This window comes from Centroberyx gerrardi, chromosome 2 (genome assembly GCF_048128805.1).
Source record: "Centroberyx gerrardi isolate f3 chromosome 2, fCenGer3.hap1.cur.20231027, whole genome shotgun sequence".
NCBI lineage: Eukaryota > Metazoa > Chordata > Actinopteri > Beryciformes > Berycidae > Centroberyx > Centroberyx gerrardi.
Window position 1 is genome coordinate 15,121,662 of NC_135998.1, and position 25,802 is coordinate 15,147,463.

At 39.9% G+C, this 25,802-nt stretch overlaps 2 protein-coding genes across 3 annotated transcripts in view; one reads left to right on the forward strand and one right to left on the reverse strand.

Annotated features, from left to right (window-relative positions):
• Window positions 1–12,718, reverse strand: part of aak1b (AP2 associated kinase 1b) — a 32,028-nt gene extending 19,310 nt beyond the window's left edge. For both annotated transcript variants that reach the window (XM_078287024.1, XM_078287027.1), the window contains exons 1-5: window positions 11,775–12,718; window positions 9,914–10,032; window positions 5,683–5,791; window positions 2,561–2,703; window positions 141–262 (exon numbers count right to left, since the gene is read on the reverse strand). In XM_078287024.1, the coding sequence (XP_078143150.1) occupies window positions 141–262; window positions 2,561–2,703; window positions 5,683–5,791; window positions 9,914–10,032; window positions 11,775–11,937 (656 nt within the window). In that variant the 5' untranslated portion in view covers window positions 11,938–12,718. The remainder of the gene's footprint in view (window positions 1–140; window positions 263–2,560; window positions 2,704–5,682; window positions 5,792–9,913; window positions 10,033–11,774) is intronic.
• Window positions 12,719–12,953: 235 nt separating this feature from the next.
• anxa4 (annexin A4) lies at window positions 12,954–23,702 on the forward strand. Its single transcript, XM_071913502.2, has 13 exons — window positions 12,954–13,097; window positions 14,692–14,737; window positions 15,115–15,202; window positions 15,983–16,077; window positions 16,996–17,109; window positions 17,951–18,041; window positions 18,577–18,656; window positions 19,143–19,199; window positions 19,303–19,396; window positions 21,662–21,757; window positions 22,414–22,472; window positions 22,850–22,972; window positions 23,454–23,702. The coding sequence occupies exons 2-13, from the start codon at window positions 14,729–14,731 to the stop codon at window positions 23,511–23,513; spliced, it is 966 nt and encodes a 321-aa protein (XP_071769603.1). The 5' UTR covers window positions 12,954–13,097; window positions 14,692–14,728; the 3' UTR covers window positions 23,514–23,702.
• Window positions 23,703–25,802: the final 2,100 nt, after the last annotated feature.

The following is a 25,802-nucleotide window of genomic DNA, read 5'->3' on the forward strand; positions in this document are numbered from 1 at the left end:
ACTCAATAAGTCCACAGTAATCACAAGGTCACGCATTAATAAAACATATCCTGCCAATTTCTGTGCTGCATTACCTCAAAGAAGTGATGACTGAAAGAAAGCTACAACTATCACCAAAAAAGATGCTAAGAGGCACAAACTTTTTGATTTCTTCCTCCACAGTGGCCACTCCTTCGGTCTGTGGGCTCTGGAACTTGTTGGTGGCGCTGCCAAAGTCACACAGCACATAATGACCCTTGTCATGCAAGAGGATGTTCTCCACCTGCAGATACATAATAGATGAGACTCAAACATAGCCAGGCAGAGAATAAAGCAGTTTTGGTTGAGGATGACACTGGGTTAAAAATAAAGGGCCCAATCCAGACTTTGACTTAAGCGCTGCACAGTGGTGCGTGCCAATTCAAACCCTGCAGTTTTGCACGAGGAGAAGCGGCCTCCTGCATGATGCGCACTTGAGATGATGAATATGTAATGTTATGTAATTTGACTGTGTCCTCTCTCCCCTTATTAGTCTGACCCATACTCATACACAGCTTCAACTCACACACAATTGGTTCACAACAGATCATCAAAGGAGACGGCATTACCAGGGTGCATGGAGAGTGCCAAGAAATCATTTAAATGTGATGAACAGGCGGCCAGTATATCCAGCGTTTACGCATAGGTAGCGCTTTGATCACTGTGCTGTGTCGTCTATTGAAGAAAGATGATGGATGAGCAGACATGCCTCCTGTGTCACTCCAGCTAAGACGCGCAACTTTAAATCCTACCTGTCACAATTATTAGTAGCAATGAGTGACATGTCAAAGAATATACTGTATGCACACTGTCCAGACACTGTAGTGCAAAAACACACAATCAACAGCAGACTCCATTGTGTTGCAGGCTTTCCAAACATTGTAGTTGCCATCAGCTGTACACATATAAGCACCAGGGTGCCAAGCGCACAAGAACGGCTTTACAGGAATAGGAACAGACAGCGTTCCATGAACATTCAACTGGTAAGTGATGAAGATGTGGCCATAACACGTGTTTGCAATGTGAGCAATGCAACTGGGGAGTTGCTTGTCAGTGAGTTGAATAGAATGTAGCTGTCATTAAGAAACTCATCTTATTGTGTAAAACTTATCGATCGAAAATCGATTTTTTATAAGCAAAAATGCAGAATAGCCAAAATCACTTCAGATTTTATAAAGCATTTTCTAAAGGTTATGTGTCACACCTGTGACCTCTAAGACACAGACTGTTGTCTGCTATGAACAACATAAGTAAACACAGTGGGAAGGATGGCACAGCGCACAGGGACAAGGTGCAAGGGGGTTTATTCACACAAAACATTATTGTTATGGAAAAAGGGACAAAAATCAATTTGGCCAAACAGTTCAAGACATTCTGCAAAAAAAATGATAAGAAATAAACTGATTCAACTTGTTTCAAAAGCACCAGTTAACTAAAATAATAAATGAGGATTAATCCCTAAACAATAAGCCGTAGCATTAAATAAAATGGTTCAAACAAGAACTTCACCTCTCAAGGTTGAACCACGGACCTCATGCCGCACCTCAGTAGCCCCAGGAGTGAAGAGGATTAATTAGGCATTTTAAAGCAGTTTTAAAAGCATGAATTATTTATGCTTTTAAAATATTTATGGGTTTTAACAACAGTAAACCTTGACGAGTGTCTCTTGTTCCTCTTTAACAAGGTTTTTGATGGTTTAACTGGGTTTGTACTATTTGGGAGTGTGAGTGCTGCCGCCCCCCCAGTGCATCTCATATTAGGGAACCTGGAACGTGTTCATCTGTTTGGCACAACCAGGAAGTGACAGAAGAGACAGGAGAGCAGAGTGACTTTGGTGAGAGTTTGTTTGAGAGTTATTCTTTCTTTGTGAATTTTAATAAAGTGGAAGATACAGTGGATTATTGTTATGTGTTTGATGATCTTTTGTGAAAATGGAGTTGCAGGGAGATAGAAGGGGAAACCGATTTCACCCTGCTGTTACTTGGTGTGGGAGCGGACGCTCATTGACTGTGCACCGTCGTTATGGATGCAGAGGCACTGGCTTCTGAGTTGGTTGGGCCAGGGATTTGGTGGGTTGAGTTGATTGCAGGGAGCGGTGACATTGCATGCACTGTCACATTATGTTCTGTCCCGTGAATGTACCGAGGGCATGTTGACAATTCAATCTCAATGTGCCGAAAAGGAGAAATTACCATGGCCTGATTTTCCACCGTACCAGTGGAAAGGAAAAAGAAGCCAAGGTTTTATATGAACCTGTGCACAAGTGAAGGCACGCCAAAATCTTCGGTGTGCATGTTGAATTGTTCAAGTCTGAATAGGAACGGCTCAAACATGTGGATCTCAGTCCATGAAAGACATAACTCTAAACAGTCTGAATCTGGCCCAAAGAGAACAGCCTGTGATTACTTCCCAATAAGTAGTATTTTCCCAGTATGTAGTTTTTAAGCTATGTGTAGACTATAGTATTTCTATAAGAAACCAATACAAGAATAAGGACATAGGGTGTGGTGTGATAGAGGACACAAGTGGCAAAATGTTTCACCTTGAGGTCTCTGTGGATGATAGGTGTCTTGCGCTGGTGCAGGCGAGAAACGGCATCAGAGGTGTCACAGAAGATTTGTAGCACCTCAGCCTCTGTGAAGCCAGTCTGCAGCCTTTGATTCATCAAATTGACCACCTGCCCCCCTGCAAAAACATAAGATCCAATATATAGCAGCCATAGGGGAGGTCAACTTCAGTGGTATCTGATGGTATTTTTAATTGTATCCGTTATTCCATTATTATTATCGGGCTGCATGATAGAAAAATGATCATATAGCTGAAAAAAATACAGTTGAAAATTGCTGCCAACACTACTCCATCCCTCCAGTTGCCACAGCTTTGCTCTCCTTCCTTTTTGAATACAAAGACCATTGCCATAGCAACAAAAAAGAAAAATATGTAATTACTCCATAGGATTTCCATTATCTCTGGTTAAAAAGAATCTTAATCATTAGTAAGTCAGTAATTGTTTACAAATAAATTGCTTGACTGCAAAACGTCAAATAAAAGAGGATATGTACCCAATGTGTAGCATTTCTAACTGGCCATGCTGAAGCTGTCACATTAAACAGGCATGCGGAGATATGGTTTCTCCCAACAAGAGAAGTCAGTGAAGAGCGGGAAGATGCGTCTGCCTCTGCTGGTGACTAGTGAGACTGCAAGTAGATCAACTGTTTTCTGACTAGGTGATGTCACTGGTTACTGCCTTGCCGCTGTTGTTCAAGTGAGAGGAATTTGTCACATTTAAACACAACTTTCTCTATGACTGAAGATTCAGTACCGTAGCATCATATTATGTTTTCATCAGAAAAGATAGATACAAACAGCACAGTGTTTGCTGTTTGTAATCTTTCCTGATGAACATTTTTACTAACTGTCCGCTGCTGTATAGCTCTGCTTAATGTTCTGGTTTTGCCTAACCATGATACTTTAAAAATAGCAGTAAATCAATAGACTAGAGTCTCAGATGGAATAAGAACGGAAATCTTTCCTGGGCTATCTTCCTGCATGGTAATACTTAATTTTGATATTTTCATATTGAGTTTTTTCTACCACAAGAATGGAAGTGAGAGAGAGAAGGAGGACCTTCTCCAGTTACTAGATCACTTCCCCACATCCAAATTTTCCTTGCCATTACGGAAATGTTGACCCTGTAGTTACATGCTCATGTGGAGTAGTCATAACATAATTACTTATAATATTCATTTCCATCTGTGGAAATAGGATGGAGGTACCAAAAAGTGTAATACGACACCATTTTTAGATATCACATTTACATAATCTTATACCTGACATAGTAGAACCTCATTTATTTGACCGGGGGCCAAATAGAGGCCATTTGGGTAAATTAAAGGTTTTGGAATACCTGAACATGTTGAAGTTCCAGACCAAAGTCAATTCAACACATTGTTGTCGAGTGAAAACCTTGTATCTCCAAAATGCCAAACTTTGCAGGAGCTAAGAACAACAGTCTGTTTTTAGTTGGAGTTGCAAGGTTTTCACCCAACAGCAACAATATGAAACATGCAAATGTGGATTCTGAAATGCTGCATAGACTCTGGTTTGACATTTAAATGCTTTAAGTTGTATGTAGGAATAATACCACTACAGGGAATATACCAGCATGCAGACTCTTGACTTTTGTTGAAGTTGCTATCCAGCATCTCTTAATTATGCGTTTATGGATGTAGATATACATGAACCTTAATGAAGACAGTGATTTCTACCCAGACTGTTTTTTTTTTTACCTTTTGTACCTTTATAGCTACTAAACAGCCTGCATAAAACCTCTTCTTAAAATAACAACTGCAGAATCTTTTTTCTTAATCAAACATGCAACAGTATCAACTTTAACAATTGGGCTGTGCTGAGAGGCTCCCAAATGCAAATCTCTTTCAACATCATGTCCAACAACATTTACTTTGTCTACTGGAGTGGGATATTATATGAAATATGTGGAGAGAGTGCCCTCAAGTGGGATATAGTTATCAAGCCTACTTCAGCAGAGACGTTAGAATAAAGTGAACGGGACAAAATCTGTCTAAGGTAGGGACAGACTGGAAGTTGGCCAGCAGAACTAAAGATGAAAAAGTACAAAGCTATGAACCACTACACAGTTCCTGGTTTTATATTTACCTCCCAGGTGACCTGACCTTCCAGCATATTTTCTAAAACTGGGAGGCAAATGCAAAGGAAAACATTATTCATTTCTGGCGTAGTGAGAGTACATATCTGTGCAGCAACCATAGATTGTTCATGTTCACGAGGCTCTAGCCTCAAACTGGTGCGCACTGCCAAGTGCAACAGTCTATAATTCACATCAAGATGTGGGTTCAGCACTCAAATGGAAGCCCAAAGTCATTGACTATGAGAAGAATATTTAATTTGCAAAGAGAAAAAGCACAGCTAATGTTTTAGCATTCAAGCTATTCTGCATTTTCTCATACCAGTTTATGCAGTGTTGTATGATGAAGCTAAATAGTTTAATAGTCACTGTGATGTTACACATTTATGATTTATGGCACTGCAGCTATTTTACCAAGCCAATTGTTCAAAGTGCAGATGCCTGCAGACAAAAGATAATAACAGAAGTGACTATACCACATCAAATGCCTGTTGTTATTTTGGTACTTTAATTTATTCAATGCTAAAAAAAAAATACTTTCCCTGAGATGAAAAGGTTTTATCCAGAGAGGAGTAGTTTGACAGCCAGTTATGTTGCAATTACGCCAAATTTATAATAATTTTTTTTTTTTCTCTCCCACATGGCAATAGCCAATCAATGGATACTGGACATTTCAACTTATTTACAGTATGACTCTCCTCTGTATAATGAGTCTTGATAGGTTCTCCCTAAGCTTCTGGCTAGAGTCAAGGAAAAAAAAACAGCAGTTAACTTCCCTACACAAAGTATGGCCAATGAAGAACACCTCCAAGTCTGGATATTCAGCCATGTTAGATGTGTGCACTTACAGCCAAACTCTCAGCAGGTGTGGCTTTGTTTCTGTTGTTACTTAACAAGCTCAACAGCAATGGAATACAAATTAATTCTGAAATTGAAACACTTTCAGTCCTCAAAACATTTGGTTGCCCCCATCCCCCCATTTTCCATTCAGCACTCACCCTTGCAGTAGTCCATAAGTATGAGAACCTCCCATACTTCTCTTCCTCCCATAGCTGTGATACTCGAGTCCAGGTAACCAACGATGTTCTTGTGACCGACTAGATCTTTCTGCAAGAGCACAAACACACATTCGAGAACATTAATTAGAAGGACTGTGCATAACAGCTAAGGTTTCAATCAAAAACGACAATTATGCTGCTGCACAGTGTGTGTTTGTGTGTGTGTGTGTTAGTTTACAGGAGCAGAAAGTAAATGGCATGCTGCCAGAAAAGAAACAAAAATAATGGAATAGATGGTAAGGTGGTGGTTTAGGTGCAGAAGATTGCAAACTGTGCTAAATACAGGGTTAAGATTTAAACACTGAGACAGTGTCTGAACCACCAACAGTGGCAGGAACCTTGTTCTAAGTGAAAGGGGCCCAGTGGGGAAAAGGGTCTGATCCCAGCTGTTTTCTTTCAGTCCTGGAAAATGACAATAAGTAGGCTACTTCATTCTTTGATCAGAGAGTTTGTGTATAGGCTTACAGTAAATCAGAGATGTATTGTGGGGGCGAGGGCATGTAATATTTTGTACGTTAGAAGTAGGACAGCTGGTGGAAAGAGACTAAAACCAGTTTAATATGATCAGGTTTCAGGTTCGTCTGAGTATTCTGGCTTCTGAGTTTTGAATAAGTTGTCAGTCTCTCAGTCAGAGAGTATTGCATGGCTGTAGTTAATTCTGGAAGAAACAAAACAATGGATCAATTTCTGCAATCAGTAAAAGAGAAGCAATGGCTAATCCTGGTGATATGTCTTAGGTGAAGATTTTCCAGTTTAGATATTACCTTGATGTGATTGTCAAAGTCTGGACCAAAGATAATTGCCAAATGTTTGACAGGTGCCTTTGAAGTGAAGCCATTTAAAAACGAGAGAAGTCTGATAACGGAGTTATCAGTGCTTCCTAGGGTCTAAGATAAACAATTCAGTTTTGTAGAACTAAACGAGAAGAGAGTTGTTAGTTATCCATCATTTGATATCTAAGATACAGGTTTTTATGTTTTTAGCTGCATTACATCACCAGATTTGATTTCTAAGTTAAGTCGTGTCTCATCTGCATGAGAGTGAAAAAGAATGTCACATTTATGGATAACATTACTGAGGAGGAATGCAAAGTAAAAATGAGAGAGGCCCTAGAACAGAAAGCTGTGGGATGCCAAAATAGAATTTAAAGCAGGCATGCAGGTGTCGCAATCAGACAGGTATAAGCAAAACCAGTTAAGAGCAGTACTGCAGACACCAACAAGACTTTCTAAATGGTCCAGGAGCATGTCATGACCAACAGTATCGAAGACAGCTGTTAAATTAAGCAAAACAAGAAATGATACAGTGCAGGGCTAATATCAGATTATTCATTACTTTTATTAGAGCAGCCTTAATGCTGCGCTGTGGTCTGAAGCCATTTGAGAAGATGTTACAGATATTTTTTTTAATTAGGAAAGTAAGCATGCTGCTGGACTACAGCTTTTTCTAGTATTTTTGAGATGAATGGAAAATGGAAAAATTGTCTGTAGTTTTTCAGACATTCAAGGTTGAGGTTGGACCTCTTTAATAATGATTTGATAATTGGAACTTTGAATGAATCAGAAACAATGCCACAGAGGAAAGAGAATTACAGAGGTAACACCAGATGGACCTAAGACCGGGAGCAAATCTTTAAATACTTGTGTGGCAAAAGGCTACAAAGGATTTTGATGCCATATAACCCATTTGTAGAATTTCTGCAGTGGAACAGCAGCAAAAATATGTGGCTGGTCAGACTGTGTTGGGATGCAGTGTCAGGTCATCACCTGCAGAGGGTGCTGCAATGGAGATCTAAAATCAGTAATCTATTAGGTAATCGAAAAATGTCAAGTACTGCAGCTGAGGTGAAGGGGTGTGTGTGAGAGAGAGAGACGGAGAGCGAAAGAGAGAGAGAAAGAGAGAGGAAGGGAGAGAAAGAGAGGAAGGGAGAGAGGTCTTTCAATTTGAGAGAAAACTACAGAGATCAAACAAAGAAAAAACAAATGTCACATGATGGAGAAATACATCAGTCAGACACCGCATGTTTACAACACACTGCACAAATAAACACAGAGTGATTTATATCTGTAATCCAGCATCTGTAAACTGATTTGTAAATATGTAAAAAAAATCTGTGATGCTTTTAAATTTTAATTAACATATCATGTTTTAATATTTTCACCTGTGAATCTCCATCTATTTGTGTGGAGCCACCAAGGAATCCACAAATGCGAGATGCACAAAGCTAGCCAGAAAAAAACATGGATAAGACTTATGGTTTGAGTATTCAGCCTTCAAAATAAAAGGCGAATGTTTAAATGTGTAAAAATGTAGATTTAAGCTAATTTATTTGAATTTAATCATCAAACCCAATAAAAGAGAACTCAAATTTATGTTTGATGTTATAATAATGATGAAAAACACCATAATATGCACCATTTTTAACTATTTCACTGTGCAACAGCCATACTGAACACATGCTAAATTGGACACTCCACAATTCACCCTTTATTGTTGCTTTACAAAATGTATTATCAAAATACTCCTATACACCTGTACCTTAACAACACACTAACAATTAAGCCCAAGCAGAAACATTATGGCAGGACCTCAAACTCAACTAGTGATACTAAAAAAATCAGTGCACTGAAGTTGCCCTACTAAAGGATATATATTTTAATGAAGGAGGAGTCAGAACTGGGCATGACATAATTGAAAACAGCGCTGCATCCTGTGATGCCACCGGTGGAATCATTCAGGGTAAAATTATAAGATGTTTTAAAAAGCAGTTGAAAAGCATTTTGTGTTCTGAGATAATTGTAAACTCATCTTCATCCACACCTTTTGCTTCAACTCCTGCTGCTTTTATGATTAGTGAAGAACATACTCAAGGTGCTGTTGAAGACTTCCTTGAGGTATTGAGGAACAAAGATAGGAGTTATTTAGCTTTAACAGATCCCCAATTCAGATCAACGGTGACAGGTCTACATTGTTGTTGAAGGCGGTTTGCATATCTTCAATGGAGACAGCATCAGCACTTGTACTTGTTGCACTGCTGGAGAATCATGAAAGGATTGGCAGATAATACGAATTTAGATTTGCGTATCATAACAGCATGCAAAAGTCATCTAATGCAGCAGTCAAGTGACATTTGTAAACAACAGTATGTCCATTACCAGAGATAAACAGTACGAACTGGTGATGTACATCTTCAGCATTCTGCTGAATACCAGAGAACTGGAAGGAATGGAGGGAATCGTCCCTGATGCTGCATTGTAGTTGGTAGAAAAAGTAATTCCTTACTAGTGGAAGCTAAACTTGCCCGATTGACATCTAAAAGACAGAGGCTGCCAAAGGTAGAACTGGATGATAAGGGTGTTCAACAATTTTTAATATATGACACTGATAATGATGACTCAGCTGATGTAAAGTGTAAGAGTAACTTTAAACAAGTAAGGGCAAATCCAATATTCTCATTAAAAACTTTCCTCCCAACTATTCCAATGATACAAATGAAGTATTTAGGCCTCCTCTCACCTGATTTTCATAGATTTTCTCTTAATTATCCCTCAAAAAACAAACAGACCACAAAGCACAGCTATTAGTGAGGTAGTGTTCAAAACACAAAGCTTTGTGGTATTTTCTACATTATTATGACATCAAACATTAATCCAAGCTCATTATTATTGGGTTTGATGAATAAATAAAAATAAATGACGATAAAAATATATATTTTTACACGTTTCAACTTTTGCAGTGTTATTTTGAAGGCTAGAGGGCCTTTTTCGTGGTTATTCTGGTTAGCTTAACGCATCTAGCGTTTGTGGGTTCCTAGAATTTGCAGGCGCAAGAAGAGTCTAAAAAGTATTCACACAAACAGATGGAGATTCATACATATATTTACATCTAAAAATATGACCTTGCCAACTCCAAACAAGTTTAAGGACGGTGAATATGGTTAAGCTATGCAAATGGACATACTTGTGTGGAAAATATTGAAAATATACCACAATTTTTTTCAAATGGCGGGTTGCGGATACAAATCATTCTGCATTCATTTGTGCCATGTGCTTGACATATACTTGGTATTTCCGCATTTTGTTTTTGCGTCCTTATTTGACTCTTTGATCTCCACAAAAACCACATGAGCACAGTGTGGGAAAAAAACAAGTTTTCTAACCAAGCAACTCACCATTATCTGAATCTCTCGCTTGCACACCTGCAGGTCATGCTCATTGTTGACATACATCCTCTTCAGGGCACAACGCACTCCTTGATTTGTTCGCACAAGGAACACGATAGCAAAACCCCCTGTAGGATTGAGAAAGAGACTAAATTAAACTGTTGGACCTCAATATGACGTCGGGCAGATCAACAAAATCTAGAGAGTGAACAGCAGGATGAAGACGTAGGACTAGGACGCCCTGTTATAAACAAGCCAGAAGAACGTGCCTGAGGGTGGAAACACACTACAAGATTCTTACCAGATTGAGCCTCAATCATATCAATCCAAACACAATTTAGAAGACTGAGGTGAAAGTCCAGCATCACTCTTTTCTCAGAAGCTTTCTTGGCGCATCATGATTTTGAAAATGTAGCTGGCATGCCAATTTTGACATCTAATTAGTTCTACAAATGTAGTAGTTTGTGTCCATCGTATGCTTACATGCATATGGACCACCAGGACCAACTCTAATTATTTTCCAAATGGTGTAGCCTTATAGCATTATGTATTAGTCATGTCATTGCTGCAGGGTTTACACTGAGGCCTACATTTAGGACTAACCATCTGGTATAGCTTAGACAACAAATTCACTTTGCAGATTCACTAGTGACAGAGTAATCACTTTCAGGCAGACTTTGTGGCTTATATATCTTCAACTTGACACTTTTAAGTGGTGTTGTATGGCATTGTGGCACTTGAGACTGCAGAAGGCATCTATGCAGGACTGCAGGTCTGCATCAGCTTCTGATGCAAATATAAAAGTGGGGTAAGGACACGTTGACCACTTGCAAGACTTTGACTGTCTTTCTACCATTAATGACTAACGGGTCACTGGCTCGGAAAACCTTGTTTTGCTGGTGTCCTTTGACACAGCATGCAAAGAAGGCAATGACCATAAACAATCTCTTTGAGGTCAAGAAAAATGGGAGAAAATGATGTAGCCTAACTTATTATCAATAGCCAATACATCAGGAATCTGACTTGGACTATACAGCAACATATTAGGAACACAAGTTACTGGGAGCATGGAGCAGACACTGCAATATTCATTTATTTTATCGTTCACACACTTGCTTTAGAACACACGCCATACTGTGTGTGCACAAAACTACTAGGGACTGTCACAGGTTGTTAAACAGGAAACTGTTTTACCTACTACTCCAGAAAGCAAAACATCAAAACCTAGATTATGATTATCATGGGAGTTTTGACATTATAAATAAAATTGGTTCTAAAATGACTAGTTTGTTGGCCAGTGGCATAAAGCCTTGACCAGCCGACAAAAGAGCACAAGACCGGAGATACCACTAGGCTACAGAGGCCTTTTCTCCAACATCAGAAATTTGGTCTCCGTCTCACTGTCTTAAAATTAGATTAGAAGTACCACTGGCATCTATGATCACTTAAAAATGAATCATGTAAGATCTGTCTACACTAGTCCTTCATTCTTTTGATATGGATGACTTATATGAGTCACAGGGATTGCCAAATTCAGTAACTGCCCCAACAACAACAGAACTGTCAGGTGCCAGGTATGTCTCCATCTCCCAGATCGCACTTCTGAACCTTAAAATAGCCAACAGGAAAACTGTTGTGACAGAAGACACTAGGCCTCTGATTTGCATCCATGTAAGATCCATCACTCCAGTGGGTATGGTGGTAATGAGAATAAGGAGAATAAGGTTGCATCCCTCTATCGACACTGGCATGTCAGTGTGACATATCCTCCTGGCTTGAGCATGCACGACACACATCATATACTCTTGCTTCAACAACATGCATGCAACAACATTTTTGGCATCATCTGCTCAATGAGTCTCCTTCTTACCTTCGGCAATTATCTCTTCAACAGTGACTTGGTGCCGGCCGATAGTAAAGGCTCGTCCAATGAAATTTCCACCTGCATGGCTGGATCCAGTGCTCCCACCGCCCCCTCCAGAACCGGGCCCGGAGCTGACCAACTCCCGACGAGAATCAAAGAACTTCCTCATGTTGTCGACTGACAGGAGTATTTGTGGTTTCAATCACACACACAGGGACGAGCTTCTTGTTTCCAGTGCACTGAATCGCACTAATGGATAATCCAGGTCAGAATGTAACCTAACAGATCCGACGCTGCGAGTCTATTTGCAGATTCAAAACATGCAGTGATGTCTTTGTCACTTATGATGATGTTGAGACAACCCAGATTTTCTGTGGCAAATTTCCCATTTGCTTGGCAGACAGGCGAGTTAGTAACAGAACGATTGTGGCTAGCTGTTATATAAGTGATTTACACCATCTAGAAGGCTATCATCTCTGGGGAAAGTATTTCTTTACCTATCCAGCTGTTCATGGATGGCTGCTGCTGATGATAACATTAGGTCCTTCTCCATCTCTTCCAGCCATTACCAAGCTAGCTAAGTGCTAGCTACTTACGCGCTATGACATTTCGTGTAAGGTTATCCAGGTTATCCTCTGAAGATAATATCTTCAAATGCGTTGGGTCCGCTGTGCAACTTGTGAGATACCCGAAGATATTTTCCCATCCTCAGTTAGGTGAAGCAAGCAGCTGATAGCCACATAGCTGTCTATCTAGTTAATTGTTTCCATTTACAATAAAACTATGATTTTAGTTAGCTAACGCATTAGCGCAAGCTAGTTTTTTGCAGCACAAATAACCGCAAGATCGACGGGAAATTGAAGCCTAATTCTATTGCAGTTGTCGCTGCAAATGTAGAGCCATACAATTTGACATCTACTAAAATATGAGAAAGAGATTTCTACCTAACCTAATCTCTGCAACCACAGCAATCTTTGGCTGCCAGCAATATCGCAACATCCTAGCTGTTGCTGTTAACGGGCGACTGGAATTATGGGTAATGTAGTTGAAAACGCAGCTGCAGCCTCCCCTCCCCCCGTATGGTGTCGTAGCTTGCTTGTGTGTGTGTGTGTGTGTGTGTGTGTGTGTGTGTGTGTGTGTGTGTGTGTGTGTGTGTGTGTGTGTGTGTGTGTGTGAAAAAGGAGGCAGAGCCGTAATCCTGGCTGTAAAAAATTTGCATCCAAGGGGTGGGACGTGAGCAGTAGCCTAGGTTATAACATTGGTTTCCTGGAATATCGACACTCTCCCACACCTTTCAGGGCTCCGTACGACAAATCGTCTCCCACACAGGTAAGATCAAGCTCAGTTTGTGATCCGTCAGATTTGGATGTGGTTTGTCGAAAAGATTTCGCAGCGGAGCTCAGGCTGCCGCGGCTCGTCTGAAGGGTGTGCCCGCAGTAACTGAACTTCATGCCAACTTAGCTCTGCCACGGCTCTGTTTCCTGAATCACTTTTCCAATACGGTCTTTTTTGCACTTTATCTTTTCGTACAGGTAATCCCGAAAGATACACAGTCTTGATGTGTGTTATGGGACTTATGTGTAGTTAACAACTCCGACGATTGTTTGAAAATGATATTACAAGTGTACTAAAATGGTAGAACATTGAGTGTTCATGACTGTTATTTTTTACTATTGCTCAATTTACAAGGAAATAGATTTGTATTCCACGAGTCTTGCTTTGAAGAAAAAGCATAAAAAACAAATTAAAGTAGCCTAAATATGTAAATGATGCATACTGTAGGCTTTACTTTCCAAGTTACAGCCCACTAACCAAACGTGAAGCAATCAGAGCCAGGATAATTGGACGCCTATAAGTAACTCCTAACATACGTTTGGCAGATTCATGTATCCTGATTGACTGACTGCTCCCAAGCGCTGAAATATGGAATGTGTGTATTAATAGCAAATACTTCAGTACTTTTACAGAAGTTATTTATCATATACACAGCCTACACAGGGCAAACAGTGCAATGAAATGCTTGTGGCGCAATGAAATTTTGAATACAGTGTTAGGTATATATTATCCATACCTGTATTTACATTTACCTGAGTAAATAAGCCATTTCTTTCTTTATTAAGAAGAGGATTTCACATACATTTACCCTACTTGTGTTCTAGCAATAGGAGCCACCCTTTCAGTGACAGGTTTGTGTAGGACTCCCTGCACTGTATTTACACCACAAACCACTCAGGTGTGGTCTGTTGGCCTATACACAGACTAAGTTTAGGCTAAGTACTTGATTAGCTCTCTGTCGTCAACTCAGGACAGTTGCCTCCTTCTTGTATCTTGTATCTGATTAGCAGTAATAAAAGGCTAAATGTAAATGGAGGGAAATTCTGTTAATTTACAAAGGTCAGGGCTGCATCCATAAGGCACACGCCTTCTCCAGCATTACAACTTATAAACTTAATGGTCTTGTCGATATTTTTCTTTACTGGCTGGATTTTGGCAGATATATGATGACTGTCTCAATGGGTAAGTTGATCTCTGCCGGCCGGACAACAGGTGGAGTAAAGCTCGCTGCCCTTTGCCCTTCCTATCAGTGGAGTAATTACAGGTGCGCTTTCCAGTGCGGCAGCTTAACGAGATTGGCTCTGGACAGCTGCCCCGACGGACACACAAGAGAGCCCATAACCAAATGTGTGCGAGGGAAAACCCTTTCTGAGCAGATGAATTGCATACAATATTGATCAGAGGGTAGTGGGCGCCAATTCGAAACTGAGACTGAGTTTCCTTCCCCTTATCTTGATGCTGCAGTTCAGTTCTCCTGTGCTTTTGAAACTCGATTAGTGATGACCAACCCAGTCTGCAGAGTGCGAGTGAGTGTGCATTGAAAATATACTATTAGCAATTTACTTAGTTGCCGTTTCTTCTTTTGCAGCTTCATCTCAAGCTCGGAAACCCACACTCTGTTTACAATGGCAGCGGTGAGTCTCTTCCATAGCTACCACCTGTGCATGGTGAAAGGAGTGGGAGGGAATGGTCATGTAACATTTATTTGCATTACTAGTTTGACACTGGACACGTTGTTTTCATGTGGTTGGTTGTGGAAATTATTTTCTTATTGGTTTAATAAAGTTTTGCATAAAAAACGAAAGCCTCAAAAAGAGATTTCACAGCTCTCAAACTTTGTTGAACTTAGAAAATCCTTCTGTTTCTGATACATGATATCTGACACTTTACTACACATGAATTACATTTAATAGAAGCACATTTTCTGCAGCATGTGAGCTTTATGTCTTGTTTCTTTTTAGATTGGGAAAGGTTATAATTTTGTGATTTATAATTGATTATCTTTGATCAGATTGGAAAGCGTGGAACTTTGACCGAGGCGGCTGGGTTCAACGCAGACGAGGACGCCCAGAGGCTGAGATCAGCGATGAAGGGAGCTGGTGAGTGATCCAGCAGCTGCTGTCCAGAAACCATCCTTAGCCAAAGTGATGTTTTACAGCGGTCATTAAGACTACATGCTACCAGGAAAAAATGTGATGCTTCTTCTCTTGGGTTTCCCTCCTCTCCAGGAAAGTTTCAAAACCTAATTTAGTGTTTTTCAGTGCTGGTGTTGTCATGACAACTTTAAACATGTCTGTTTTCATGATATGGCCTTATTCATTCTGCTGAGTGTGTCCTTGCACTTTCCCTCACTCTGAAACATTGCCCCATAAAACTTTCTCCTCTCTCCTTTATGTGGGAAGGAAAATTAATCTTGATACTGCTGATCATGCAAAAGTAATACATTAATCCCATTACTGCTTCCATTGTTGTGAAACCATGTTAGCAAAGTATATACCATGCAGCGAACAACGTCCTAATAAACTTTTCAGAAGTATGTAACGATCACAATTTTTCTCAATCAGCAAATTTTTGGTGAGGAATGTTGATGCTGTTAGGGTTTCCGAGTGTAATCATCTCCTCCTGACTCTGACTAGTTTGAGCTGTATTGCAAACAGATGGTTTTTATACCAGCGCTGACAAACAACTGTGTGTTAGGATCATCTCATTACACTGGTGCCTGATTCTTGGTCCTAAACATTTTAACTTTGGCTGAACCCTTGTTAATGAATTGAGTTCCAAGAATAGGAATACATGATCCATCCAGTTTTGGATATTGAATGTGAGTAATATCGGTTAATAGCGGTGATGGGATTTGATATTTTGATATTTTTTTGCAGGCACCGATGAGGCGGCGGTCATTGAGGTCCTCGCGCACCGCACTATCGCTCAGAGGCAGCGCATCAAAGAGGCCTACAAACAAACAGTGGGCAAGGTGAGAGGTACTACTTTGACTGAGCTGTACTCAGGCGCAGTCTCTTTATGAATGACATTGTGTCTGCATGATAAACAAAAATGCATCAAGCAGAGGTGTGAGAGTAGCAGAGAAATTTGAATGAGGATTAGATGTGTCATCTCCTATCTATTCCAGTGTGTACCTCTGTGTATTTTTCCGGTTTTGGTTGTATTAACACTCTCCTGATAACGTGCGAGTTAACCATTAACTCTAAAGCAGAAATATCTACTACGTGTAAACAAAGAGCGGGACAGAGAAGGCCTTGTAATCTTGTAATATGTAATAAAATAAAAACAAACATCCCATTGTATAAAGGATATGCTGAAACCACAGAAGTATGCTACAGAATGGCAGTTTCTTTACTGCATGATAATCTGATTCAATATATTAACCAAAAGGGAGGTCTGGCATGTTTATTCTACTGACATGGTGAGATAACGACTAGCCCAGTGTGCGGCGCACGGTAAGTTGTCGATAAAGTTATCTGAAAGGTACAACGGGGGAACGAGGAAGCCACAGAGGAGGGCAAAGATTACGAGTGGGATCTCCTCGGTCAGAAAGAGTGAGTCATGTTGCACACGGTCGACGCCCAGATGTGGTCGTAGGGAAGGTTGTACAGAAGAGCCTCTCTGTTCACAGCACTGTGTCCAGCAACCACACCCTCTAGTGGAACCAGCAGTCTGGTGCCTGGAATGTCTGATGTCATGACTGATGTTCCCCTGGAAACACAAGATCTGACATAACACCATTATTAACTTGTTTCAGCGTCCAAAATACTCAACATGCATTACATTCTTTAACCATTCAGTACTTAATGGATTCAATACCAGATAGATTCCCCTCTTGTGCTGCTTGACTGTCTGTCCCGTTGATCCGTCTGCTCCTGTCTGCCTGCAGGACCTCGCTGATGATCTGAGCTCAGAGCTGAGTGGGAACTTTGAGAAGGTGGTTCTGGGTCTGCTGATGTTGGCGCCTGTTTACGACGCCTACGAGCTGAGAAACGCAATTAAGGTCAGAGCTGAGAAACGCAATTTAGGTCAGAGCTTCTAATTCACCTGTTTGTTTTTTTTAGCTACTTTGTTGATTAAATGACCAACGCAAGTTCAGGCAGGAAACTCGAGCTGGCCGTCCTCAGGTGATCGGACTATCAAACCCGCACGCCTTTACAAGTGAACCAATCAACCTACACACACGCTAATGTCAAGCCTTTTAAATGACACGTACTCACTCACAGTTTAGCTCGCTGTGCAGGCTGCCACTCTGCTGCTGTTGCCTGCTGTCATGAAAGCCTTGATGCTTTCGTTCACCCACCTGTACTCCTTGACTAAAGTCTAATGCAATGATTCTCAACCTTTTTCATATCAAGGACCCCTAATTTAGTCCACATTAGGGCCACGGACCCCCATTTGATGAGATTTTGTCTCTCGAACCCAAATCTGAGAATATTTTTTATTATTTTAGATACAACTTTGTCCAGAATTCCATGACTATCTGTATTGTAGTCAGAGATAACAGTGAAACTATGATCAAAACAGTCATTCTTCTACAATCTCTAATTGTGTTAACTTCTAGTGGTCAAGTTTAACAATTAATCAATTTGCTGGGGACCCCCTGGAACCCCCTCAAGGATCCCTGCTGGTCCCCGGACCCCACGTTGAGAACCACTGGTCTAATGCATGTGCAGCAGCGAGCCATAAAAGCAGATCTATTCCGCCAAAACCAAACTTATTGCAATGTCATAACCATTTATAAACGGATTAATATCAAAACATGAGTTGTCCTGACTGAACGTATCTCATGTGTCCAGTGTCTTAATATCTTAATGACGCCTGCCTGTATTGCTTGATCTCAGGGTGCTGGAACAGAAGAGGCCTGTCTGATCGATATTCTCGCTTCAAGGACAAACCCTGAAATAAAAACCATCAATGCATTCTATCAGAAAGGTAACGGAGTTCTTTTTATAGAACGAACAAGAGTTTCCATTATTGGGTCATGATATGTGTCAATGCCTGTCGGTGCCTATGGCTTGTGTATGATATCCGATATTGTGTATCAGTTTCTGAGCCTTTGGAGATACAATGAAACCCACAATTTGAAAACAATGCATGATATAAATTATTCATAAAGGCCAGAGGTGCTCTCTATGAGACAGTATATGCTTATTTGTTTCTCTATGCATGCAATGACAACATTCATCAAGTAGTTTCAAGTGGTCTTTTTAAATGGCTTTGTCTGTCAGCTGGGATAAATAGCTTCTTATGGTGCATGGCTTGTGTGATATCACTTACATGTACAGATATAGCAGTCTTTGCATAGATTATATAGATAATATTTTAATTGTATTCATCTAATAAATATTTGAATGCTTGCCAAACCACAGAACTTTTTCAAATCTGTTAGAAACTATGATTTCTAACTTCTGGGCTTTGGGCTCCATGCTTTGTGTTTTTACTTTTTGTATTATCTTATTCATGATAGAGCATGAGAAGAGCCTGGAAGATGATGTATGTGGGGACACATCTGGAATGTTTCAGAGAGTTTTGGTGTCTTTACTTACGGTGAGCAAACATCAACCTCCGACCTTTCTTACCTTGGAACGTAATACGCTTTCTGAGAACCTTTTCTTAATGGCACATTCCTGTAGATCAAATCAAATATTGCACTCATTCAAAAACTTTTTCACCCACCTTGACATTTTCCACATTCATGCACTATTATAAAGTAGAAAGGAGATTCTAGAAATGTAAGTAAAAGTATAAAATTCGAATAAAAGGAAAATACAGCTTTAACAGGCCAAAATGGTCCTGCTGGAAAAACATTGTTCATCATTTCATGTGACATTTTTTGTTGCACAAGATAATGTGTGAAAAGTCATGGGGTGAAAAGGTTTTGGAGGAAATGCAGATTATTTGTTTAAGAAAGAAGTCAGTCATCACTTCTGCTTTAAAAAAAAAAAACCCACCCATAATGCCTTGTGTTTTGTTTTGACACATACTGTACTGTACTAGCTGTTTTGTAAAGCTGTTGTGTGTTCTGCTCGTCAGGCTGGGCGGGATGAAAGCACCACAGTGGATGAGGCCCAGGCTGTGCAAGATGCCAAGGTAAGGACTCAGATGTCTGGATGGAAGTATACTCTATGTTTTGGTTATGCTTCACAATCTGAACTGTGTTTTTTTTTTTTTTTTTTCTTTGCTGTGGTTGTAGGATATCTATGAAGCTGGAGAGGCTCGATGGGGAACCGATGAGGTGAAGTTCCTCACTGTGCTCTGTGTGAGGAACCAAAAACATCTGCTACGAGGTATTTTTTATTACATATACACAAAGATAATGATCTGACAGTTAAAAAACTACATCATAAATCATAAACCGTCATATATTAGTGATGTGGATCAGGAGAATGTACTTCCCTTTACTTCCTTTTCCTTAAACTTAAGTCAAACATTAAATTTGCTACAGAAGTCATGTAGAAGACACTGGGGGTTTTAGTGACCTCGTGTGGTGATTTGAGGAGCTAACACTCTACTTTATTTATGAATAGGGTTGCCACATTTATCAAATTAAAATATGGAACATATAACCTACTGAGGGGTGCGTGGGCACATGGCACCGGAATGATTTTTTTTTTTTAAATGCTCAGTTCTGGAGACATTTGAGAGAAGTATTTAGCCAAATCTTAAGTTTATCCCCATCGGCCTCCTGTAGTGTTTGATGTTTGGTGCCTCCATGTTCTGCTGCTCAACATACAATGAGGGGAAATCAAAATCTTCATGGATGACAAATGGGCGTGTCCCTCCCTTTGGTCCTGCTTCCAATGCACATAATGTGAGCATGTATAATGGTACTGTAAGCTTGTCAAAGTAGAATACTAATTGCAGATAAAATGTACCCACATTTATAGTTATAGTGCTTTATATTGGCAAATAATCTTTCAATTTATTAAAAATGTATTATGTATTAACAATAACAAAAATATTGAGTTCAGTTAATCAGTGCAAAACATGGACAACAGCAACATTTAGTCCTTTAAAAGTAGGCCTATCCTCTCCCCTTATTTCTCTCTCTCTCTCATTCATAAATATATGACTTGTCTGTTTATAAATTGTGTAGGCTGTGCATTATGAATGTAATAACTAATATCTGCTCTAATATTTACATGATCATTAAAACCACTGAGACAGGAACAGTCATTTCCATGATTAGTCAAGCATTGTTTAGTTGTTCAGTATTAGTAATCATAGTTACTGGAATCATGATCATTAATCGAATAGCATGAATGACAGATTGTACACAATGTACATTTTCTGCAGTAGTGTGATAGTATGATGCACTGCCAGTGTGTAGAACTACAACAATGACATTATTACGACATACACGAATAGACACACACACAAAAACCTGTTTTCATATTCCAAACATAAAATAAAAGCAGACAAGTGAAATCTCATTACAATATCAGCTTCATGTGATGCCTGTGGTGGCAGAAATTGCGAAATAGCTGCGGGCCGTTTCCTGAAGCGTGTTGCTTAGCGTCACGTGTTCCTCTACAGGCGACAGAAACTCCCTGCAGCTCACTTTGCAGTTCGCCTTGGGTTCATTCTCTCCCACACTTAAAGCCACGAACATTCGGCTTCACATTCACAGCGACATCTTTACAATCTGTTGCATTTGAAGAAGAGGAAGAGGCCATTTTTAAATCTCAGTTCAACCCCCCCTCAACCCCCCAACCCCCCAACCCCTTCCCCCTCCTCATGCATGCGACTCCGTAACCTGGCAACAGCCAATGAGGACACACACACTGTCACAGAGTGAGCAAGCACACTGAGGACAGAGAGCTGCCTGCAGGCTGCAGTTTTTGTCATTAAAATTAGCTTTTTATGGACATGTTTTATGATGAAACTGATTTCATTATTATTCATAATTGTGTATTTCTCACTTTGGTCGCTCAACTAGCAAAAGACAGAACAAATTGTGTTCCATATTGACTCATTAAGGAACGCAACATCTTGCTCTTCATTAAGGAACGATTCTGGATTATCCAGGATGGGTGGCAACCCTATTTGTGTATTTACACAAAGCGGCAATATGCCCCGGCCTGCAGCTTACAGCATTGTGACGTTTTCAAATGCACCCAGTACAAACTTTACTCTAAGCCATAGGCAAATTTCGCAATAAGCACCGAAGCATACAGCCAACCAGACCTTAACATACAGGCAATGTCAGACTTAACCAACCCAGGTGAAGCTGAAGTAAGAATCCAAGTAAAAAACAGGCTACCACTCCAGTACATGCAAGCATAGCATCTAGTATAAATGAAAAACAGAGTGCAAGTGTGTTTAATATGAACACAGCAGAAAGCAGAGAGTTGGCCTTCACAGTCTCACAGCATGTACTGTATGTTTACATTATGTTCATATTATGAGCATGGAGATGAATGCAGAGTGCAATCCAAGGTGTATGGAGATGGGGGGGGGGGGGGGGGGGGGTTGCAGACTGGGACAACAGGAGACTGTGATCAACTTATTCTATCTCCCCAAATATTTATATGCTTTCCTCTCTCCTTCAGTGTTCGCGGAGTATCAGAAGATTTCTGGAAGAGACATCGAGGACAGCATTAAGAGGGAGATGTCTGGATGTCTGGAGGATGTCTTCTTGGCAATAGGTCTGTCTCTTCTAATCTAATTTACGTTAATAATCTGTTTCCTATAAATATATGACCATTTTGATACTCTGTATTGCTGATTGATAGTGAATAGTGATTCAACCTATTTTAACACCCGGTGACTGATAGATCTTTCCCGCTGCATAGGTAGTGAAATTCATGTTTCTGGGAGCAGATTGTGTAGAATAAATAGAAGAAGAACTCAGTAGTTGAGCATGAGCCGCGAACAGACAAAGAAAAGAGCGGCACCTACAGGACCTCAAACTTCATCAGCAGAAAAATCCAAGGAAAAAGACGTCACAGTACTGGTGACACTTTGATTGTGACGTGATCTCTGGGAAGTGCAGTGCAGAAACACCACAGCAGTGACCGCTTGGCACCAAAGATGTCGCCAAAATCAAAAAAATTAGGAACTCACAGATAGTTCAAATCTAATTCAAAGTAACAGGAGGCAAATGTTTGAGGTTCGGTGCACAGGGCCATTGAAGATCTAGTATGTATGTGTGTATGTCTAGTAAGTGCACACTTGTGAAAACATTGAGCTTCAGATTTTTAGATTTGGCACATTACTCAATTAAATGTATTGTATTACTATTCTAAAAGCATTGCGTCTTATGTACTGTTTTGCTTTTGTTTTTGGTTTTTTTGCTTTGCAGTGAAATGCGTGAAGAACAAGCCGGCATTCTTTGCAGAGCGATTATACAAATCAATGAAGGTAAACAAATATTGAGTTCAGGTAATCAGTGCAAAACGTGGACAACAGAAACATTTATTCCTTTAAAATTAGGCCTCTCCTCTTATTTCACCCTTTCTTTTTAAAGTACATTTTAAAATGATACTTCAAAACCTATTAAGTGGCTTGTGACGAGTGCTATACAAATAATACTAAACTGTAGAATAATAATTTCTCTCTCTCTCTTGTTCATAAATGTATTACATGCATGTTTATGAATTGTGTAGGGGTATTATGAATGTAATAACTAATATCTGCTCTAGTACTTACATGATCATTAAAACCACTCAGACAGGAACATTGTTATTTCCATGCGTTTAGTGAAGTATGAACACACAGTTTGTCTCTCCTCCTCTCAGGGGATGGGCACCACAGACAGCGTCCTCATCAGAATAATGGTTTCCAGAGCGGAGATTGATATGTTGGACATTAAGGTGGAGTTCTTCAAGATGTATGGGAAGACTCTCCATTCCTTCATCAAGGTGCGGCACTGGCTACTAGTGGTGGAAAATATCAGAGCTTCCAGCAAACAGTACTCGGGGCATAATGCAATTCTAATTTTCTGTAATGCCTTAAGTCTTGCAGTTCAGTACTGCGACATACTGTAATTTATCACTGTGTTTATTTCATTTGATTGGCTCAAATAATATTCCGTAGGACAAGAAAATGTTAGAATTGCTTAAAGTTTAAGTAAGAAAGAAAGCCAAGAATCAATCACTTTATGAAACTGAAGGTATTCACACTTTCAAATGACTTTTCAATGACCATTCTTTCATTTTAGGAGGATAATATTCAATAATATCATTATATGGTCTTTCATTAAAAGCCTTAAAATCTGAATGAAAATATCACAGTATTAGCCCTTTGGCTCCATAAAACTGATTTCTGTTAAACCCTACAGTTACAGTGTGTGGTCTTTTCTGGTCATCTGAAGTCTTACAGATCTTTCTTTCTTTTGTGTAGGGAGACACATCCGGAGACTATCGCAAAATCCTGCTGGAGCTGTGTGGAGGAGAGCAGTAGAAACATCACAACATCATCCAGTTGTGTCTTCACTTTGCGAACACAGCAATTAGCTTTTCTTTGTAGTTGATTGTACTCTATCTCACACTGTTTTTTTCCATGGCCTGAGCATTTCACCGATTGACCCTGATGCCTTATTTCACTGTTTGTAATACTGATTAAACCAAAGACCAGTGACCTTTTACACCCGCCTGTGTTTTGTTTTATTGATTATGCGTTAAGGCTTGAATTAGTGGTATTAGTTAGAGAGAGAGACGCAGCTCACATCTTTAAGAACATAAAAGATGGATGTTATTGGCCTCCACCTCCTGATGCTGTCACAGTGTGACATTTTCATCACTGTCCAGCCACTGAAGTCCATTTGTGTAATTAGTAGCAATTTCTCATTTGTTGAGTCAGCTCTGCGTCATTTGATTCAATTACTTTAACGGGATGCTATCTTGATTTGGAAGGCAGTAAAGCGTGCCCTAATCAATCTAAGGAGGATGCCCCATAGCTCATACAAACTTACAGCCCCATCTCATACCCAAGGTGACCACTGGGTGGAGCCAAAACCACTCTCCACTCTGCAAACCTCGTCTCGAGCAAGCTTTAGTTTGAGCAGAGCAGTGGACAAGAATATACCAGCATAGTTAATGTCTGTGAATAGTACAGCACACATTGAGTCATGTTTTTCATTGAGCTGAAGAGACTTAATATTCTGTAATCAACAATCTTGTTTCTCCTCAAAACTCTTAGTGTTTAGAATCTATAGCAAGTTCTTCCTCTAGCCTTGGATTATGTAAATCAGTGATTCTCAACCTTTTTCTTATTTCAAGGACCCTAATTTAGTCCACATTAGAGCCACGGACCACCATTCTGACCCAAATCTGAGAATATTTTTATTGTTAGATATGATTTTGTCCAGAATTCCTTGACTATCTGTGTTGTAGGTAGAGAGATAACAGTGAAACTATGATCAAAACAGTCTACATTTCTTCTACATGCTCTAATTGTGTTAACTTCTTGTATTATCTTCTTGAATTAAATAATGCTGAAGTTTAACAATTCATCAATTTGCTGGGGACCCCCTGGAAGCCCCTCAAGGACCCCTGGTGGTCCTTGGACCCCGCATTGAGAACCACTGATGTAAGCCCCTCAAGATTGAACTCAGCAAGTGTTATACAGACTTTCATACAGAACTGAGGATATGTATCATTATCAACAGACATGCGTTTTCATGTGTAGAGTATGTAGTTTTTATCCTCCATAGTTTCAAGACCTGGTTTGGCCCCTTCTGGCTCTGCGCTCACTCTGGAGGATACGAGCTGGAGGAAGCAGCATCTGTATATGAGGAGCTCCTGGACCTTCATCAGACTGATTGTACAACGATCAGCATATTAGACAGACAGCCACCCACTGTGTCCATCTGGTGAAAGTCTCCTTTAGTCACTTCAGAGAGTTTTAAGGCTTTCAAAGCAATTATGTGTTCTGGCAGAGCCCCAGCGAGATTGATGTGTTGATTTTCTCTGGTCACACTGTTTTAATCATGGTCAAAGTAAAGTGGCACTTTTATTTTCACAGAGTTTTTGTCTCTTTACTAGAAATTCTTATTTGAATTTGCGGCAACTATAGTGTGTCCAGTGTACACATACACTGCACATTATAATAGGAGAATAATAATGGTGTGTCATTCAAATGAACTGCTTTTATACAGTGTTTTCAGAAACAGGATTATTGTGTAGAAAGTGCAAGGACATTCATTGACATCTATGCCTCTGCCTTATTATCTACATTTGTTTACAATAATGGAAAGAAAAGTGAAAGTGAAAATGTAGTCAGTAGGACCTTGTGCCAATAGCCTCACCCTTCCTTACTGCCACAGCTTCTCACGACTCCATTTTGGCTCTTTCTCTCTCCCCCCTCCCCTATAGTTGCTGCTTGGACAATTGATGAAGTACACAAAAAACACATACGTACATACAATACAAAAAATACATAAAGGAAACGAGGAATTGGCTTTATACCTCAAGTATTGTCAGGAAGTCGACTGTGTCATTTGACCAGAAAGAAGTGGAATCTTCTTTTCCTTTCCTGAAACCCTTCAGTTGCTTGTTTTCTTGTATGTCATTATCATATAAACCCCATATAACATATAACTATAACATACATATAATATATAACTATACTTTGTCAGTGTGCTTAAATGAGCTAACATGATCCCAAAACAAGCTCCTATCCCAGTTAGAGGATACATCCACCTTAAAACACTTTTAGCACCGTTAAAAAACAGCTACTGGTGATGTACCT